Below are 21,801 nucleotides of genomic sequence, written 5' to 3' on the forward strand. Positions count from 1 at the left end.
TAACCGGGTGGTGTGTGCAAGGATATAAGAGCTGTGTGCGAGCCAGGCTTAGTCTGGAAATACATTGCCGTGGTCGTAGAGCTCTGCTGGTGAACTCAGTGCCTTGAGTCGGAGCTCGCTGTGCTGTGCGGGGCTGGGCTGCCGGCGGGTTGGTCCTGACCTCCAGAATAGTGGCCTTGCCTTGAAAATTGCTCTTGCAAAATTATCTTGACAGCTGAGGTCTAAATTCTCTTGAGACTGATGTCCCATAAGTGCTATGTGTGAGAAGATGCGCAGATACATAACATCTTACACCGGTTAATATTTCGCTGAGATACTGTGAATGATGCTGATGACTGAAAACCTCCTTACACCCACATTTGTAGAATTCGCTCTCCTTTACTGCTCTGTGAATTACACTTAAATGCTCATTAGAGCTAAATATGTCTTCTTTTGGCAGCCGCCTGACATTTTTGCCTTGTAACACAGAACCTAAGGATGTATAATGGATTGTGTAAAACCTACACATAGTAGTTCTGGGATTATGGAGGAAAAGCAAGGGTTTCATGTTCTGGTCCTTATTAATGAACTCAACTAGATTGTGTCCTTTTTTAAACATAAACGAAAGATAAAAGACATATGAGATTTATGAAGAAGGTCATTAGTGTACCAAATTTCTCTCATTAGATTTGTTACATTACTTTCCAACTTGCACAACTCTCATTAGAAAAATTTATGAACTGGAATGATTACAAGTATACCATATTTTAAACCATCCCTACTTTTAATTGCAAAACAAAAAATAATTATACTTCTGTGCTTTAATGAATTTGTACTTTTGTGCATGTATTTTTATGCTAGAAATTTAATAGAGGACCTTCCTGAAGCCAGGGGGTGGGGGAAGAGGAGAGGAAATTGTGCCGCTTAGTGCAATTTGCAATTCAGCTGCAAATCCTGAAGCATTGCTTTAATTTAGTAACCTTGTTAGAACCAAGTTAATATTGCAAGCTAATATGGCTGTTTCTTCTCCTCGCTAGACTTTCAATTTCACGTCCTTACATCTGATTTGAAGTGACCGTGACAGAAAGCATAAGGTGTCTCTCGTTCTGTTTGGAGTCCTTGTTTACAGAAGAGTGATGGAGATGCTATTAAGCACAAAAGGGATCACCACATGCCTGTTTTTCTTTGTATTAAGTTTGGCAGCAGCTACTGAAATACCATTATCAGGTGAGTTGTAGCTATTTACTGAACACTTTGGTGTTTTGTTTGGTATCCCTTTTTTTTTTTTTTGTAACCTTTCCCCAAAGAAAAAAAAACCTAAATCCTGCTTTTCAGTTGTTCCATTTTGGATTTAATTCTGCCAGAACATGGCCTTTGGGAAATTCAGATGTGACAAAAACGTAAGCTACTTTGTTTGGACCTGTTTAAATGGAGCAGTAAACTTGTCTAATAACATATATCTGGTGTTTGTGATCTAACACGCCGCTTAGCTCCAAGGATTTGGTTTTGTCCTTCACATAAATTCCTCATTTTGGCTCTGAATCTCCCTGAAGCTTGTTTGATGTGCATGTACCCTCACTTACTTGTCTTGCAACCTGCCGTTTCAGTCTGAGAAAGGAGCAGGTGTATGTCTCAGGGCATACATTAGTCCCCAGAGAAGTATTTCCTACGCCTCGCATACGGCCCTGGGGAGCACCTCCTTTCTCCCTCTCTGGCTGTGATGCATTCAAACTGCCTGTTTTACACGGTCGGTGGGGTTTCAGGACACGTGTAAAATATGGGATGAGGCTCATAGGGGACGATCCAATGAAAGCCAGTGGACCCCACTGCCTGGAGTACAGCCCAGACCTCCCAAGCTTGGCGTTTTTCGAACATAAATGGACCAGGAGAAGTGCAAACTACAGTTTGCGGGGTTTTTTGGGGGAGGGGGAGGTGAACCAGCAAAGCAAAACTCAACAATATTGTTTTTTATGAATTATGGTGGGGAAAAAAAAAAAAACAAACTTAAGGAGAAAGAAATGTAGGCTGTTTGCAGGGCTTTGGGTGCTGTAGCCTCAGAGTAGGACACGGGCCAGTTTCGGGGCATCATGTGGACCTGCCGTGAGCTGTTAGCACTCTGGAGTCTGCCAACAGCCCTGGCTGCAAAGGAGAAGGCAATCAAGCAGGTTTATAGGATATTTTTCTAAAGCTATCCAAACTTGTTTAACAGCGTTTGGAAGTAGAAGGTTATTTTGGAGGAAGGTACCGCAGTGGCTCCTTGTGTTTAAATAAAGCAAAAGTGGAGCTGTGACTGTAAAGTGCAGGACAAACTGTCTAGGCATCCATTGCTTTTAAGTACCTACACGGGGGAACCATCTAGCTCTTAATTTGCTTTAATGAAGCATTTTATATTTTAATAAAAAGGAATTATGTCTGATCAGTGAAGCTGGTGGGCTTGGAAGTGTTCGGATTTGAGACCACACAATATGGCAAGACACCACATTTCACTCCAGCTTTGAGCTTCCTGGACTTAAAAGAGAAACCAAAAAGCATGTTAATTTTCTTCCTGGCTGTTTATAACAATGTGATGATCCTATTATCCCCAGCTCCGCTGTGGGGAGCATTCTCCCTCATGCGGCTCTGTTACACAGGCACTCGCAACAGTTTAATTCCCTTAGAAAAAAAAAAAAGTTAGTGAAACATCATTGTGTGACTGTGTGACTGGTAACAGCTCTTCCCCTGCTGTACCCTGGAAGGGGTATTAAGTCATCTTTGCAGTCCATGGATTTTCTGGCAATTTTATCCAGGATGGCGATAGCAGTTTGCTACTTCGTGTGTGTGTGTCTGTCTCTGGATTAAAAAGCCAGTTATTGACTTCAGTGCTGAAAAAATTTACCAGTCCACACAACGTTGCTTTGACTTTAGTTTTAGCACTGCCCCAGCTCTCCTTTGCCCTGGAGGGGTTGGTCATACATGGAAGTGTGCGCAGGTGATGCCCGTGAGCGGCTGGCCGAACACAGTCGGTGCTGTCAAGCCTTCCTCCGCCTGCTGAGGCAATCACAGGGTTCAGTTTGGGGAGCAGAGAGTATTGGCAATGCCAGGAAGATGATGATGGTCATCCTTTTTTTAAGGCAAGCCTCACTTTTTACAGGACTAAGGCAATCCTGACATTGTCCCTTCTGAAGAAAAGACCTAAGCAGAGCACGGTTTTGCTCGAATGGCATTTTAACCCAGCACCTCTTTGTGTTCAGTTGCGCAGCTTCCAATGATCACGGAGCAATCTCACGCCCAGGTTGCCTACCCTTTTGATGAGGACTTTACAATTAAATGTGAAGCGAGAGGAAACCCACAGCCCACGTGAGTACTGCTTTCACCGGGAGAAGCAAACAGAGATTGAGTTTGCTTTTAGCCTTTGCCAAACATTGTTCTGGTTTTGAGGAGGGGAGGAATAACTGAAGTACAGTAACCTGCTCATCATCGTAAGGCGAGGTTGAGGTTTGGGTTTCCCTTCAGGCCATTCAGCTTTTGTTGCTCCATCACTTCAACTCACTCTGTGAATAGATATCAACATGCCTTTTTCTTGTTGGGAGACGTTTCGTTTCTTCAGCATGTGCTAAGTTCACCCCGCGATTCAAAAGAGCTTGTCTGGGCTGTGCTGCAAAAGATAGGAGGTGTGTAATGGTAATCAAAGGGTCCCAGCTGTACTTCTGCCTTTTCCACAGCAACCCTAAAAATACCAAGCACATTAAACCATGTATTCAGAGATCACATTTGCATTTTATCAGATACCTTGTCTGTACCTAACATCATCATGGCCGTGGTGATGTTACAAATATACACATAAGGAGTTATTCAAATAAATATCCAAAGATAAGCTTTATCTATTTTACACCAGTGTAAAAAGGAAAAAGATTTTTAATGAAAATGTGATTAACAAAAACGTAATAATAACAAAGTAAAAGCTCCTCCTGAGACTTTCGCCACTGGATGGTCTATGGGCTAAATTAATAGCTGATTTGCATGTCATTTTTACTCTCTAATCCTTCCCTTCTTTCTCTGCAACACAATTTAAACTTGCTTTGAGAATTGTTATTTTATATCAAGATGATTTGATCATTTTTAATTGAGCTCTGAATGGAGATTTGTAGCATGATAACAAATTTCCTTTGTTTCACTGTTTGTCAGCGGATCAATGAAAAGTTTTCTGGTATATTTAAATGTATGTCATAGTCCTGGTTAGGCGATAGGAACCCATATTCCCCTCCATATTGTAGCAAGGCAGTTTTGCCAATACTAGTGAAGTGCCAAAACATACATTTCTGTTGACGTTAATTTATTCTCTTAAAACATTGCAAAATATTGATAAAGGTACGTCTTCCACGAAACACATGTTATACTGTAATTTCCAACTGTTTCTGATTGTGAATCAGTTTAGCCCAATTTCAATCTATCTGAGACTTCCAGATACATAAACTATGGCCAATACATCAGCATTCATCAAAATCACACCCCAGTAGCATCAAAACTACAAGTAATTCTATGTCAAGACCAGGAGAAACTCAGTCATCTCAGTTTCTCCTGGGTTCAGCCATGGTATCTTCTGTAGATGGTGAGAACAGCTCCTGTCAATCCTTGCCAGTCAAAAGTCCCAACTCTCCTACAGACACAGCTTTTTTGCAAACCTCTAGTTCCTTTCACTGTGTGGCTCTTGCTTTCACAGATGGTCTCTCCCATTTATTGTCCTTGCCTTAGGCTTTGTATTCTTATGTCATGTCACAGTCAGTTATCCAAAAGTAAAATGTTCGACAGGAGAGACATGCCCAATAGCTAACACAAGTTACAGTAGCATAGTGGTCATTTTACCACTCAAGTCCTCCTCTTACATGAAGTTTTTCCTTTTATTTTAATAGTACGCTACTGGACCCATATTTACCACTGGTTTTGTACCATAGCGCGCTCTGGTCTGTCACCTGTCCTTTGTAACACTTGCATTATTTTTCAGCTTTAATTGGACTAAGGATGGAAAACCGTTCGATTTATTATCTGACCCAAGGATAGTTCCATCTAACAACTCTGGAACGTTTGTGATTCAAAACCGTGGAATCATCACCAATTTTCAAGGGAAATATCGTTGCTTTGCATCCAATGTGCTGGGAACTGCCATGTCAGAAGAAATTGAGCTAATTGTTCCAAGTAAGGGCTTTTACTTTGCTTTTTGTTTGTTGTTTTGTTTTCTTTTCTTTTCTTTTTTTAAGATGAAAACTGCGTTTCCTCAAACTAAATGGGAAAGAACTAGTTACTAAGCTGGAGTATGGTAAAATATGCCCTGTTTGTTATTCAGTGAATATTGGAAGGAAAACCTCTGTGTGCTCCCTGGAATGATTTTATTTCATTCCTGGTTTTGAGGACAGAAACCAAATCTGAATGCAGGATTTCAGACAATACCACTGGACTATCAACTCCTTACAGGTTTCCCAGTGCTGATACCGACACTTCTTCCCAACTTGAATTAATACAAATGCAACTGGGTAGACTTTGTATATGTTTTCCCGGATATATTCATTTGGAAAACATTTATTATTTACTTTTGCTTTGTGAGTCTCGTCTGCCCCACTTTGCATAAAAACTGTAAACTTTTTAATAGCCATCTCAGGAGAGCTGAATGTTCAATGTCAGAAAATTATTATTTGCTTTGACTTGACTATTCAAATGCTTTATAAAGCACTTGCTTTGCCTTTGCCATAAAACCCATAAGAATTCTTTTCTGATTTGTATTTGCTTAGAGCCACTTTTTGTTCTTGTGATGCTTCCACTTCTAATACTTTTCTCTTTCTGTAAAGAAGAAAGCATAAATATTGATGAGAGCTGTAGTCTGATAAATTCTCTACCTAATTGGGGCTGAGACAATTTGTTTGTGAGCTGATGCCGGCACATCATGAAAATACAGAAACTAAAATATTTGGAGAGATAAAACAAATAGAAAAAATGGCAGAGTAGCTATCTTAACTGCAGTACAGTTATTGAAAGATATTAGCTGTTCATGAAAGAGAGAAATAATGGCATAGATCATGAAATAGTGTTAGAAATACATTAAAAGTTAATAAGGTAGTGGGCAATAAAAGAATAGGAAGTCATTGTCAGAGAAAACAAAATTGGTTTGAGTCAGGTCACTTTGGGGAAGTGTTGTAAAAGACAATTTGTGAGTTTGGGGAAACTCCTGAGTTAAATTTGGAGTGATCTCTCTAATACTGGAGAAATTTATTTATAAAGAATTAGGAACTATGTGATGCCTTTGCTTTCCAAACTTTTCCTGGAAAGCGAATGCTGTTAAGAGTCATAAGACTGTAATATTTTAGCTTGGCAACCATGACTGAGTGCCCAGAAATTGGGAGGACAATATGGTCTCCATCTCAGAGCAAGGAACATGAAATCAGAAGCTGGGGGAAGGATGGGAGAAATAACAGTTTATTACTGCAAAATAGCAACTGATGTAAATATTTGAAAGCTGAAGGGGAAGTGATCCAATCAACTGTGAGTTCATTAGTCTGGTGTCAGTAGCATTCAGGGTTTGGTATAAATACTTAGGGGGAGAATATTCAAGACTTGGAACTGAATGGAAAATGAGCTCAAAAATATAGTAGTCAAAATTACTGATCCTAGAAACCTGTCCCTCTGTCAGTAGCACCGAGGGAGGGCAGAGGAGGAAATTGGTGATTTTAAGGGCCAGGTTTATAGAAGTGGGATGAAATTTACTGTTACAAAGTTCAAGGTCCTGATTAGGACAACGTTGATACAACCAGCTTTGTACCAATACATTTAAGCACTTGTAGTTTGGAAGTAACATAGGAAGATGAACACACAATTGGTCCTATATTCAGGATTGAAATATATGAAATTAGAAGAGGAAAAATTGAAGCAGAACCTTCCTAGTGGGACTACGAAGGACAAGAAGCTTCACTGGCTCTGCAATGGAGCAGGGTGAGAACATGAAGCAGACTATACGATGTAGTTGAGTGGCATAGACAAAGAAGAGACTCAGCAGTGCAGTAGAATTCTTTTTCAGACGAGATCCTGAATTTCCAAGTTCCTACAATATTTTGTTATCAAGCGATCTGAAAGCGCTGTGCACACGTGGAATTGGTGTGTACACACAGTGGGGGATATCTCCACAGTCTTCTCAGCCTTTGCAGTGACAGGAGATGGCTACCTGTCTACAAAAACTACTTCTAGCAGGTCAATGCAGATGAAGTGGGCTATGAGAAACGTGCATAACCATTTTTCTCATGTCTTTTTCATAGAAAATAATCCTGAGAAGCATTCTAGGCATAGCCGGGGGTGGGAGAGTCGTGGCACTGTGGCCGCGTTGAAAATAAGACACATCGCAGGGGCTGGGAGAGTTCCTGGGAGAGGTCTGCTAAGGATGCCATGTAAATGTATTTTTATGAGTGCTCCTCATGAAAGACATGATTTATTTTCCTTCCAGCCAGTTTTATGGATTTTTTTCCTTTGGAAATTTATTTCACGTTGCACCGTATTGCATAGTATTCCCTAATGCAGTAGCTTGGTGTTTGGTGAGGAATTACCAAGATTACATGTATTGCTATACGCTTTAGTCTCTACCAACTTGCAGTTGCTTTAGGGGAATAGCATTCCTAAGTAGAGGAGAACTGCACAAAGTTTGAGGACAGTAAATTGAAGTTTATTGAACTAATGATGTAAGTTGGCTCCACAGGTAGGACAGTGCAGCTGATGTCATCTGGAGTTTCAGGCAGGAACAGGAGAGTGATGCAGTTACTCAGAGCTTTAGACAGGACATAATTATTCACTTTGGAGTCTGGCCAGGGCAGTGGGGTTAATACGGCTTCTCTTAAGCAAAGTGTCTCAGACTCATTAATTTTCAGAGGAGTTCAAGACCTCAGTGTCATGTTTCAGTGAAGGTATGTCACCTCCAGCAGCTGAATATTCTGATACTCCATTGCTACTGAGCTAAAAAAGATGCTTAAAAATGGAAAACAAGAACGAGTTGATGTCTGTATCTGGGATTATTGAATCTGTACTCAGAGCAGATAATTTTTGCTTTTAATGAAAAGTTGTCTATACTAGCTTGAGTAGATATTAAATATACTGGGGGGTAGTTAGCAACAAATTAATTGAGAAGTTACAAACATGGTTGTTATCAAATGCGAGAGGAATTTTAGTGCTAATACATACAAAGTCCTAAATCCAGAAAATAAATAAATGGTACAGATAATGTATTAGAGGGATTTACCCGACTCCCACACCTTTTAAGGCACATTTACTTTTATTCATACTCTTCTGCCATCTGTTCTTTCATTTAATGGTGCAATGTAGATGAGGCAAATTAAATCAGGATTCAGAGAGTAATAGAAGACACCTTTGATTTTCTAAAGTGCTGGATAGTCTACAACTGTGCTCAAGTGAAAGAGAGCTGCTGGTGCACAGATCTGCTGTAAATTAGGCAAATCACTGACACAGAAGAGTTTGGGATAAATTACCTCTATTCACCCACAAGTTCTGAAGGAGAGACTGGTACATGTGAGATCACTACATGCATTCATGATAATGATGCAGAGGTGGCAGTGCTTTGCCAGCTGTATTCAAGTAAAATGTAAGCTACTTGGCAAGTCATTGTGCCAATGAAGTGAAGAAAAGCCCAGCAAGTCAGACAAGGCCAGTTTTTTTCATAAATTACATTTACACTGCAGAAGTAGAATACTGGGTCTGTAAGGTTGCTGCTGAAAAGGAGAACAAAAGACTGTTTACTCACAGTAGTCATTCCAGGAAAGCAATAGAAATGTCAGCAGAAGTGATCATTAAATCTCACCTACATAATGAAAATACCACACCTCCCCTATATATGATGACATTAAGGAGAGAGGGGAAGAATGGGGTCTGAAGATCTCTATATGTTTGCATTGTTTACAAAGTCCAGATTGTCACAAGATACATGCAGCATGAAAATGAATTTAAATGGTGAGAACACAGACTTCAGCTACCCTCCTCCTGTATTTAGGGAATCTGTTGCCTGAACTACTGAGTAGGCCCAATGCCAGAGGAAGGAGAAGAAGAACAGTTTAAACTTCTTTAATTAACTGTAGTGTAAAAGACTCTTTATGGTAGACTGCATTAAGATTTATGCTCAGTATTTCTAAAGCCACTGCTCCGAAAGACCGAAGATCTGAGGATGGAAACATAGCCGAAACATAAAGTTGTCCAGTGGCAGGCTGTGCTATGCCAATGATGTTAGTTCTAGAATTCTCAAAGAAAGCAAAACCTGTGTTAATATTCAAAAAACCAGATGTGAATATTGTGAAATCATTAAAATATATTGATCTGATACTAAAATAGGAGGTCTCAGTAACACACTTTGTGAAGGTGTTCAGTATAGCCTTTTTGGAAGAGAAAACAAAAGAGAGTAACTCACTGAGACTTTGCAGTCAATGGGAATAAATTGTAAACGTCTTGGCTCCTAAACCAGTGTCTGATACCTTTGACAACCTTGCTGGCCATCTAAATCATTGGGATCACTGATTGTTGCTAGCGACCATCATTTTGGAAAGGGCAATAGAGAGAGATTTACACAGAAAAAAAGACCGTCACTGATTCCATCATAAAAGCTTCTTTGAGAGCAAGTGGACTGACAGCCATCTTCTTGTGGAAAGGCAGACCTTCCTAACTTTTTCAATTTAATGCAGCAATTAAAAAAATCCATAAATAAGCAGGATCGTATCTCATAAACAATTCAAAGACTGCAATGAAAATTACAGATTTAACTACTGCTTATACTACTACATGGATCAGAATATGAATTGATGCACTGAGATGAGTACTGGAAGCTGCCCAAGCTGTATTCAGTACAACTCATGTGATCAGTGACTGTAAGTCATGTTTAAGATTCGTTGATGTGTTGGGCTGTTCACCGCACAAGATATAGATCTGTATAACAAATCACTCAGCTACTAATTAAAGTGTCTGAGAAGCTGGGAATTTCCAGGATATAGAAATTTCTTGACTATTTCCACTTTCCCTCACTCTTACGTCCTTTAAGGATTTATTCGCATGGGAGAACTTCAGAATAGCCATGACTGGTCAGGCTAAGCATCCACCTAGCCCAGGACACATCTCCAGCTGCATCCATAGGGAAGGTTATAAAAACAGACCTGGTGTATAGTGATGTTTTCCTTCAAGAATTTCCAAAATATTTGCTAATTGCTGATTTACCGTAATGAGCTGATTCCCATTTTGCACCAGATACTGGTACAAACCAGACACAGAGGTCTCAAGGACTTCTACAGTTACCTGGAAAACCCCTTTTCCTTCAGTTCAATTTCTCAACACTTTACCCAGAAACCTGTAAAATATCAGATTGAATGGTCTCCATTCTCATATAAACTGGTATAAATTGCCATACTTGATACAGTTACAGTTGTGTGAAGTCACTGTAGTCAGCAGTAGGACAAAAACTAAGCTGTAGAATGAAGCATGCTAATAGGTACCCAAGTAAATCTGAAGTAATCCTGCTGGGGGCTGGAGAACCCCAACTCCAGTTGCTATATTTCTGTATCTATACTGCTAAACTCAAATTTAGATTTTATATTGCATTGTGTTGGTCTGCCTCCTGTTTGCTTTTTGTTGAGATACTGCATTTTCTGAACAGATAAGAAGCAGAAGGGAGTGACCCAGCCTCCTTTCTGAAATTTCTCTCAGCCAACCTAATTTGCCAGTGATATTTCAGCCTAATCTCAAGTACAGTTCAGTCGTTAAACTTTCAGTCACCCTAGGGATTAAACAGAGCCTGGTTCTTTGCACAGATGACTCTGGGCACTGATAATCTTCCATTTCCATGGTTTACACACTGTCAAAGCACTGTAATTCTGTTTTTTGGGAGCTGTACAGCATTCACGGTACAGCCTTGTCAGGAAATAATACTTGGGCAGCGAAGCCTTTCCCAAGACTGTTTTGAGAGCTTTATATGTCACGGTGGGCTTTTAGAAGATGTCTCCATAACAGAAGCCAGGTGTGCAGTTTTTCATCTTCCCTATGGCTGTTTCATACATGCCACTTGATTGCTTGTGTCATGAGAGCCATCCTGCTGGCACTTCAGCAAGCCTTTCTCAGAGTCATTAAATAATGTTCTCCCCTGTGTTATGGATATGTGAGAGGTAGCACTTGGAGCTACGCTGGATTCTCTGTCCCCTCTCATTATATCTGTGTGTGGGGAATTGCATGAAAGATTGACATGACAGTTTTAATGGTATCGCTGCAAAGAGATCAATTGGATGTGAATTTTACAGTGTCCATGTGCTGCATTGATAACTCCATACAGTATTAAACACTTTCATGACACAATTAATCTTGTATGATACTTTCGAGCTTAATTCAGCTGTGATAGTTTCTGTGATCAGCTACAAATCAGTAGTGATTGATTCTGGAATAGCCACTAATTAAAACAGAGGAACACTGCAAAAAAAAAAAAAAATATTGCCTACATATACGTACCAAAGACAAATGTGCGAGAGCCGAAGTCTAATGTGATATTAGCTTCTTAGTTTTAATAAATCTCCTCATGCAGAATTCAGAAGCACTTATTTTTCTAGTCTTTGAGACCAGTGGGACCCCAGCAAGAAAATATGCTTGTCAGAAGGTTTGGCTTGGAATTTCTCATGGAAGTTGAGTTTTCCTCTCTTGCAAAACCCTTCAAGGGTTCAAAACACTCGATGTTACGCATTGAGGGGAAAATCAAAGTTTTCCAATGTTTTGCACTATGAACAAAGTGAAACAAAACAGCATGGAAGAACCCAGAAGCCCTGACCACCTGCGGTTCAAGGACTTATTCAAGGTGGAGGACATTTGGGTTCAAATTGCTGCTTCCCCCAGTGAAGTGCAGAGGCAGACATCTGGGCCACACATTGGAGATGATGTCTGCGCTGTCAGCTAATGACACCGAGACCATGATTTTTCACTGTCTCCTAGTGGGACTTACTATATTTTTGTATAATTCTGTAATTATTGGCTACAGAAATTGACTGAGAAGACCAGTGGTTATGGCACCCAACTGGGATATTGGAGACCCAGATTTAGTTGTGCCAAATGAGGCAAAAAATGGGTTTGAACAAGAGTTTCCAATGTCCTAGATGAGTGATCGCACTATTAGTCTCTTTGCTGGTCTCTTTGGTTTAATCGGAAATCCCTTATCCTTCACCTGGTCGAGCTTTCTTAAAGTTTTGTTGAGAGTGATGTGCTTTTGGGAATTAAGCTTTAGATCCAGAAATTGGCTTTTTCCTGCTGGAAAATGTCCTACCTCTCCAGCAGTTGACAGATGTATTTTTCCAGGGCTTGAAGACTATAGGTTATTGAGCGCACTGGATTTGAATATACAGTTCCCTTTATTATCTGAATTTTCACCTACAGAGTGGGTAATGCTCATTAGCTCTGTTTTGCCTCTCCTAAGAACTTGTAACGTATTAATAATCCTCCTGGAGATAAAATCTATGCACGCTCTGCATTCAGGCAATATCAGCATTACAGAGATTGCTTCTTTTTATGTTTACTAATCCTACAATGTATAAAGTCTCCTCAGAGTCCTGGCCCTGCATTTCTCACCCTCCTCCTTTGGTTTGACACCCGCAATGTGACACTGCAGATATCCTGCGGAGCCGCTGGACCACTGATGTTTCAAATTGTTTATTCACTATCAGAGTTCCCTGTCCTGACTTGAACACCAGGATGGCAATATTTGCTGTGCCAGTTCGACTCTGCACAGCCAGGATGCTTTCATCCCTTTGCTGTTTAATTGCTGTTAATTTTGCTGTTTAATGCAGTTGCCTGAACTGAAACTTTTGCTAGTTTGAACTTGCCTGAAACGAAAGCAGAAGACAACATCCTCCCTGAAACCGTCTTAGCTAAATGCATTTAAGGAGTGGTTACATTTTGCAGACTAATTTCTTTGCAATAATCTCTGAGCTGCAGCCTCCCAGTGCCTGGTTTGGTGTGGGCTCCAGCCCAGCTCAGCTTCCCTTCTTCTTGGACGCACTCCGGTTGCATTTTGGGCTGCTGAGACTGGCCAGGTTGCCCAGGTTTGCCAAGCGTGGTTCAGGCTTTGAACAGTCTGCTGGCATCGGTGCTGATGCTCTGGGTGATTAGAAAAGTCCTTGATCCATTATTTATTTAACCTATTTTTATTCCCCAATAGCGCAACCCTTGCGCACCCCTGTGTATTCTTTTGTGCAAAGCCTGTCTCTGCATCCCGAAAGAGAAGCTTGCTGAGAAAGCCTGCAGGTCTGCACAGCAGAGTTTTTACACCTGAGGGAATGAGGAGGCAATATTATCTTTAAACCAGACTTCTGCTTCATCTGATTCTGGAGATGGATAAGAATTGGGACAACTCCAGGCACAAGGTGGAATAGCTGCCTGATGTCTGTCCTCACGTGCATTGACTTGCAGTGGCTTCTTGGGAACCACTTTTTAGCCAAGACTTCCCAGAACTGCTCTCCCAGACTGGTTTCTGATCCCCCGGGAGCAGCCTGGGACCTGTCAGTGCACAGTCCTCTATGCCAATCTTAGCCTCAGGCTTTGGTTCTGTCTGACTTTGAGTTGTCCCTTCCAGACAGTACAAACAAAGGAGCTATAGAAAGTGTTTGAAAATAAATGCATTTAAAACAAAGCCTGGGCAAAGCTCATGGACATCACAGACAAGTGTTAAACACCACCATTCAGTTGACTGGCTTTCAATACTATGGTCTGTGCACTTTGTGAATGGAGAATGCTAGCAGAGATTTCTTACTCTTATTAAAATGCATCATTACGCTGTAGCACTTTGTAAATAATAGTAGTAACTAAAGGCAGAGAATGCAAAGGATGATGTTAAGGTAAATATTTTATTAAGAACTATATTAAAAGGGATGTAAAGGGCAAAATTTCAAAAGGTAACAATGTAAGAGGAACTTCTTTGCTTTTGTACAGGCGTACCAAAATTCCCAAAAGAAAAAATTGAGCCCCTTGATGTGGAGCATGGTGATTCTGTGATTTTGCACTGTAACCCCCCAAAAGGCATCCCACCTTTGCATATCTATTGGATGAATATTGGTAAGTAAACAATTTGTACACAATTCATATCAGGAGACTCAAAACATTTGTCTTCCAGAGCAGTTTCATTACAGATTCATAATAGATGGGAATGGTAATTGTGCAAGTGCTTAGGAAAAAAGATATGGATATTGAAAAACAAAGTTGAAGAATGGAGAATGGAGATATGTTTTTACATAACACAAAGTTAAATTGTAGAGTGCATTGACACAACATATTATTAAATGAGGTATCAGAAAGCTTACATTTCAGTAAAGGAGTCTACCAGTAATGAGGACTACTACTTTTGCAGTAGAGAGGGTAGAATGTGTCAATATATTATTTCTATCATTACTGTTTTCCTCTTTTCATAAACTAATGGTTGAGTTATGATATTAAGGAAAAAAAAATAAATGTCAAGTATGTACAATTAGTTCCTTGTGGGTTTCTGTCACATTGTTCTTCAGCATTTGTGTTCTGCAGGAATTTCTGGCTCTTGGGAGGCAAAGTAACTCAGATTGCCTCCATGACATGAAGGGTTTGTTTCTGATGCTGACCAAGTACTTGCAGAGACAGGGTGCCAGATTAAACCTCTGATCTTATAAGGCAGCCTCTCTACTCCTGACATGTATTTAGCACAGCCCTGCATTTGGTTGGATCAGCAATGAGACAGTACAGCAACCTTAGCTCGTACTAACACTCCCCCGCAGTAATCTGTAGTTACAGAAGAGCAAAGTGCTTGGGGGACTGGCAGTGGGGGACAGCTGTAAACGGTGACCTCCGTATCATCATTACAGGCCTTTGTACCAGGGAGAGGTGCTGGAAATTTCCTTGCACCTGAGCAGGAACTTTGTACTGAGTATTTTTTTATTATCAATTATTCATTATCAATTAGTTTTAAATATATTATAATATACATTTAAAATGCATTACTATATTTAAAATATTTATTATCAATTATCAATCGTATGTTGAATATTGATAAATAACTCATTGGTTATGCTGGGTCTTCTGCCTCTTTTGCATCGAAGTGGCATTCTGTATCTGGAAGCAAACATGTGACAGGAGAGCATTAGTAGTCATATTGGTGAAACAGCTCAGTATCATTACCATATCATAATTATTTTTTCTTGCTAGATTTGCAGCACATTCCGCAAGATGAAAGGGTCTCCATGAGCCTTAAGGGAGATCTCTACTTTGCAAATGTGGAAGAAAATGACAGTCGAAGTGATTATTGTTGCTTTGCAGCATTTCCAAGACTGAGGACAATTGTACAGAAAATGCCAATGACGCTGAAGGTTTCCCGTTGTAAGTCTGTGGATGAGTAGTTTCTTGTTTTCTGTTGGTTTTACTTTTTTAAACTCCCCAGGCACCAGCAAATGCAGATGTGCGCCCTGTGTCTCTAATGTGATTCTCTCTAAAGAAAATGCATGTTACCGTGCTTATTCCTGCATTATTAACCTTACTCTAAGGGCTAAATTCAACTGATGAAAGCTTTTTGCAGCTGTCGGCCCCCCAAAAGTGCCCCATTTTTCCTCCTGTTCTTCCCCCAGTGAAGGCCAGTGATGCGTTAGGGAAATCTGCTTCTCCAGTGGGTCACCGATGGATGGGACTTCACTGGGTCTTGAGGCTTTTATGTGGCCATCTCCTCCTTGGGTGCTGGCCTGCTTTGGTCCGGGTGCAGCAATGTGGTTGGGAAGGACGACGTTTTCCAGGTCTTTGCAGGCTGCCTTGAGCATCCATAGTGCCACATGAGGCATTTTCCGTTTCCTTGATGAAATGTTGAGTAGGGTACATTGCATTTTAATTCTTTCTTTATTTTAACATCTCTGTATTCCTGTAGGCTCCGAGGGTCTTATACAAAAGATGGTTTCAGGTGCTGCCCCTGCCCCTGAGTCGCACCGGGGTATGTGGGGTTTGCCGTCCCATCATCAGACGCGTGCATTTGTTCGGTGTACACCTACCTGCTGCCCTATCAAACTGCTAATTCAAGCTGCATAAAGCCACTGGATATATGGGGTGTACAACTACGAGTGTTAGAAACACAGGAAAAGAATACAAATATCCAAGCCAAAAAAAAAAAAAGCAGCCTTTTAGGGCACGCTCTTAGCTGCATTAAATCAGCAAAGCCCGAGAAAAGCCGGTGGAACTAAGGCAGCTTATACCAGCTGGAGACCCATCCCACTTTGCTTGAATCTCTTGTGGCTGTAATAGTTTCTGGTATCACTTGTACCACTTGCTGAGGCTGCCTGTGCCCTTAATATCAGTCTTCTGTTTCACTAATACTTCTGACCTTTTGGGCTTATGCAGCCCAGAAAGCCAAGGAGATTTTTCTTCGTGAATGAAAGCCTAATATTTAATATATGATTTTGAGAGTTTTCTTGTTGGGATAAAAAGATAAAGGATTAATAGTGGCTTTGTATATCTTAATACTTGCTTAAACCATATCTTGGGATAATAATTGTGAGAAAAATATCAAAATGAAATGTTGCTCTCCGTAGCTTTTCTAAGGGGTCCTTTCCCACACACGTGCACACACAGATTACAGAAAAATGAGATGGGGTTTGACTGTGGGGCTGCTGATAGCCCTGGCAGTTGCCCAGCAAAACACTTCAGCACGTGCACCTTGCCGTCAAAGCCACGAGACCAGGTGCAGGCAAAAAAGGGAGGCATATACTTAAAGGGTTTTGTAAACTCAGCTTGAGACTGCCCACTCCACTCTGTGCCCAGTCCCTGTTGAGGCGCAATATTAAAAAAAATACATAGAAAACAAGTTAAGCAATAAGAAAAAAGAGACTGGATAAATTTTACAAAATTTCTTTATAGTGGATACTTAGGCGTTAGTATTTTTTTATTCTACTAGGTAGCTAGGATGAAATGATAATTATATCACCCATAAAGTACGTTGCAGAATAATACATATCTTTGAAGAATTTTCTTTGTATTTTCAGATATTTGTTGTTCATCTGTTGCTTTGCTTTACATTTTTCTTTGTTTCTTTCTTTTATGGCAGAAATTGGGGGGGGTATGTTTTTGTTTTGGTTGATTTATTGTTTCTTTTGATTCTATATCAACTATGCATGTTTGTGTTTGGTTGTCACTTTTATTTATTTCAGTTAAGCATGCTAATGACTCAGGCTCACCTAACGCTGCGGTTACTAAGGGTGAGTTGAATGCATCTGTTATTTAGCCTTTAAATTGAGAATCTACCAGCTGAGATGAAACGGGAGCTGCTGCTCAGGAAAAAAGAAAAAAAAATTTAAAAAATCACAAAAGCCTTTTTATTGCAGTGGGATGGATTTAAGTGGTCCATAGAGTACACTTTGCTCATCTTGTACTTTTTGACATAAATCTGAAGGCTTTTTAACAAAGAGGTAGTTTTCTTACTTGAGAAAAGAACATTCACGTTTCATAATGTGAATGTAAGTAAGGAGGCTGACATCCTGGGTTTCTTGTGTTATCGGTTCAGAGCAGGAGCCAGAGCTGGATGCTCCAGATCTTCCTCTGGCAGTTAAGAAGATGCTGGCGTTACATACCCACCGTTTAAAACCATGAATTCATGTCTAAAGGGTCGCACTGGGGCTGCATTACACCAGGGTGAGCTTAAGGTGTGGATTTAGAGAGCTTTAGGTGCTATGTGTTACCTGTCCCCACCTAACAGCCGTACCTCGTGGTAGATGGGAGGTGGTTCTCTTTGGCCGTCTATTGCCCTGTCTGATACTCGCCACAGGTAAGCACTGCAACGAAGCCCTTATCCTCGCTTTGTGTTCCCCTCTTTGTGGAGCAGTATCCTGAAAATATTCTGCTGAGATTTATGCAGGCAATGTGGGTAAGTCAGAAGGCAGCCAGTAGCTGTTCTTGCAATTCTCCACCCAGTTAATTTTGTTTAAAATACGTAAAAATGAGAGTCTTGGGTTTTGGGTGTAGCTCTTGACTCTGATTTATTTGGTTAAATTGCTTTTGAGAGTCTCTGGTTTTTGAAATGACCAATTTGAAACTCCTGAAAGACCTTGTTCTGCTGGACAAGCACTGACGTTTTTGAAAAGGGTTTCTCCTCGAGCGTTTGGGACTGGATAACTCAAAGCGCTGATCAGTCCTCAAGCCTTGGCCTATGGAAGCTAAGGCTTGTAAGCAGAACAAGCAGGGCTTGTACAGAGTGACAGACACTGAAAACCTGATTTTTCCCTCAGAGAGATGTCTGAACTCCTGTCGCCGGTTGGGAAGGGGGACCGTCTGCCTTTGGCAGCAGGACGTGGAGGGCAGATGGAAAATGTGCAAGCGTATCCAGAGGCACCAAAGTGTTTTGCTGCAGCTCTGAGCACTTGTGACACAGATTTGTAGAGATACAAAGCAAGAGGAGGAAAAAAAAATTAGAAAATGGTTCAGAGAGATACATGTGGTCTTTTACCAAATCATCCGTAACTGACTATTTTTGAAGAACTAGTACCATTTGGGGACTTATTCATTACTGTGCTAATTGTTATTATAGTGATAACTGGATAGCCATTTAACTGTATGCATATTTCATCATGAAACCATTGTTTGGCAGGCTGGAACAAATGGTCCATTGGAATCAAATCCAGGTCAATCTTGTTTTATTATTTTAACAGTCTTCCTTACAAATTGTATCTCCATTACTGTAGATTTAATAATTGTAGCAAGAAGGACCATTCTGTAGGATATTCAGGTCGGGAAAGATGGGTTTTCATTTGACATTTAAAAGATGATGGAGTCAATGCAGAAGAAAGGTGCTAAGAAAGATGGTGTAGACCTGAAGGTCAGCAATTGAGAAGACGAGTGGACCAAGACTGGCTGAGGTGTATGAGAGAAAGGGCCAGTGCTTGGAAAGCAGGACATGAAACTGTAGGAAAAGGGGCTTCACTAGTACTGCTGCCTGTTGTTATTACTGTAGCATCTTCTGACTGTTATCAGGAGAAATAGGAGAGTCCTGGATTAGTCTCAAACCATATAAATAAAAAAGAAAATTTACAAATCGATGTCCGAAACCTTCTGACAGAAGTAATGTTTGTGGCATTATTGAAGGATAAGCAAAGGCTCTAAGATTTCATATCTAACTTTTATTTTATTTTATTTTTTAGCGAATTTTATCAAGGAAAGAAAACCCAAACTGCTGATCCCTCCTGAATCTGCTGGCAGTAGCTCATCAGTCACTGTCATCAAGGGAGGTGTCCTGCTACTCGAATGTATTGCTGAAGGGCTGTGAGTAATGCACAATACTGCACAAACTTAATCACCTTTTGAAATAGAATTGAGCAAAGAAAAAGCTATATTAAGAATTATACAACTACAAATGAAAATACCTACTTGCCTATACAGTTTTAAATTGAACCTCTATGTCGAGTTTTTCTGAAGTATGCATACTCCTTGTAAAGCAGCACAGAGCTAGCATGCAACATTCATGTATTTGTTATTGCTATAGCTTATGAACAAGTAATTAAAATGATATCATGGTAAGTATTGATTTTTTTTTTTAACTGTTATGTTAAAAAAACCCCTATTATGGAACTTTTTTCAGTAGTACTACTTTTGAGATGTTGAGAAACTAAATAACATCGGAATTCAGCTTCTGTGGTTTGGCTCACAACCTATAAGGTTTCTATTCTAGTTTTGCCAATTCAGTTTTGGTTCAATGCTCAAAAACTATTCAGCATTTTTCCAGGTGTCAAATCACAGGTCACAGACAACAGTATGTTGAGAAACAAACTCCACAACTATGTAAAAATACAGTGAACTGGACTCAGCTGTATTGGTTTGATCCTGCTAAAACTAACAGTAATGGGCTAACTTCAGATTTAGTTCCAGTCCCATGTTTTCTGCTTGGGCCCATTCCTATGCATGCCTCTGGTGCTTTGTGCTGCACAGATATCTCAAGCTTGTTATTGCTATCAGCATTTATGTTAGAGCACTACTTATGCTCTAGTTGTAGATCTGGCTGCACTAAGCATGGCAGAGTATCTCGATGAGGAGTTGTTCGCTGTAACAGTATAGGGAAGGGTTAAAGTAGATGGTATGTGATGGGAAAGCAGGACAGTTTTGTTCCTTATCATAAATAACACAGGACAAAATAAGGGTAAGTAAGGAAAGGGAATGGCTAAATAAACGTTAAGTGCAGTCCTCACGAAGCTGTGAATACCTCTCTCAGACCTTGTTCCTGCTGCAGTAACTCAGACAGACATCAGCTCCACTTTGCCCTCAGTCCGCTTTTCCAATGTTTACTGTGTGCTTGTAGATGCAATAATCTGCCCCAGAAGAGGTGCCACCAGAGAAAAAGGTAAAGCAAAAATGTCTCCAACCGCTAAACCCACAATGAAAGCACAGTTGCTTCTGGTTTATTTGTGATAGAGCTTTTTGTTGAATGGAGGCTTAAATCATCATCTTCTCATGCGGTATGGTAGAGCTGCAGGTCTGAGGACACAGACTGTGGTTAGCAGATAGGTAATTCATATTAAAGGCTGTGCAATTATATTCCCTCTATAAAATTCCAAAATCAGGATCTTTATCTGCCTGAACAAACATGTTTAGGGTATTTTGTTTTTCCATGTGGGCTTGAAAGGGCATTGCTCATTTAAGCTGGCAAGATTATGCCTCTGCAGTTGGTTGCCATTTCTGAGAGAAGGTGAATTACTTGTCTCTGTTGGATTCACTCCAAGTATCTGCAGTGAGTTTTAGTTCCCTGTTGCAACACTTCCTTGTCTAGTTCACTACCCATCAAGCTAATTCGCAGGCCCACAAACCTCCACAAGTCCACAACTATGAGTTTCTAGTGTTTTCAAGGTACTTAATAGGAAAATCACCTTGGAAATACACAAATCTGAATTTTCATGTGCAAGAATTAATATCATGTAGAAGAAGAGAAAGCCAGAAAAGGCTTTCTGTTTATCTGGAAAAAAGTAAAGAAAAGAAATATTTTCCAGGAAACTTTTTTTGAAATTATTTTTCGAACAAAACCTTTTTTTTTTTTTCCCCTCAAAGGAAGACAAAGTACTTCTTTGTCTGATCACCAAACAAATATTTTTAATTGAAAGCCTTCAAAAATGCAACATTTAGACCAAAATAAAATGATATTTTTATTTACTAAAATTCCCATTTTCAGCAGAAAAATGATCAGCTTTGCCTATATCTCTGCCAATCCATCCCACCAAATGTCCACAAACCACAGAAGCGGGTAGACTCAGCCAGATTTCAAGTAACTAAGATCAGGGGCAGCCAACTGCAAAATAAGGAAATAAGTACATTTGCAATCTGTCATTTTTGAAGACTTATACTCTGAGTAATGACAGTGTCAGGAGGGCATTGCCTCAATACAACACCAAGGCAATGCAGAGCCTGACTTTGGTACAGGAGCAGGACAAGGACTCTGGCAGGAAATAATAGGATATTTGCACGGTTGTGCTCACTGCTCGTGGAAAACCGTAATTTCTTGGTACCTGGGGCTTTGAGTAGCTTGTGCCCGGGCATTTTGCCACAATAACAGATGGACACAAGAGTAATCAGATATGACACTGTGTATGTACGTTGTGTACGGTGTCGGGGTCGCGAAGCCCAGCTGGGAATGTGCAGACAACAGACAACAGTCTGTCCTGGATTTCTGTGTCACTGCCATTTGCTTTCTAAAAACGTAAAGAGCATTTTCAGCCATCTCCAGTGGTTGGCCACCTTTCTAACCAGGCAGGGCACTGAGTGAAGTCACCGTAATGAAGTCTTTACCTCCTTGTCTGTCCTCAAGTGCCCTTTTGG

At 40.4% G+C, this 21,801-nt stretch overlaps 1 protein-coding gene across 9 annotated transcripts in view; it reads left to right on the top strand.

Moving 5' to 3' along the window:
* CHL1 (cell adhesion molecule L1 like) overlaps positions 1–21,801 on the top strand; it is a 142,638-nt gene that overhangs the window by 80,366 nt on the left and 40,471 nt on the right. For 8 of the 9 annotated variants that reach the window (XM_052777538.1, XM_052777537.1, XM_052777536.1 and 5 more), the window contains 7 exons: positions 1,017–1,206; positions 3,210–3,315; positions 4,961–5,151; positions 13,942–14,064; positions 15,181–15,351; positions 17,160–17,207; positions 19,143–19,263. In XM_052777538.1, the coding sequence (XP_052633498.1) occupies positions 1,116–1,206; positions 3,210–3,315; positions 4,961–5,151; positions 13,942–14,064; positions 15,181–15,351; positions 17,160–17,207; positions 19,143–19,263 (851 nt within the window). In that variant the 5' untranslated portion in view covers positions 1,017–1,115. The remainder of the gene's footprint in view (positions 1–1,016; positions 1,207–3,209; positions 3,316–4,960; positions 5,152–13,941; positions 14,065–15,180; positions 15,352–17,159; positions 17,208–19,142; positions 19,264–21,801) is intronic. The other variant, XM_052777542.1, reaches the window with a different exon arrangement.

The sequence above is a fragment of the Harpia harpyja genome, chromosome Z (genome assembly GCF_026419915.1).
Source record: "Harpia harpyja isolate bHarHar1 chromosome Z, bHarHar1 primary haplotype, whole genome shotgun sequence".
In the NCBI taxonomy this organism is placed as follows: Eukaryota; Metazoa; Chordata; class Aves; order Accipitriformes; family Accipitridae; genus Harpia; species Harpia harpyja.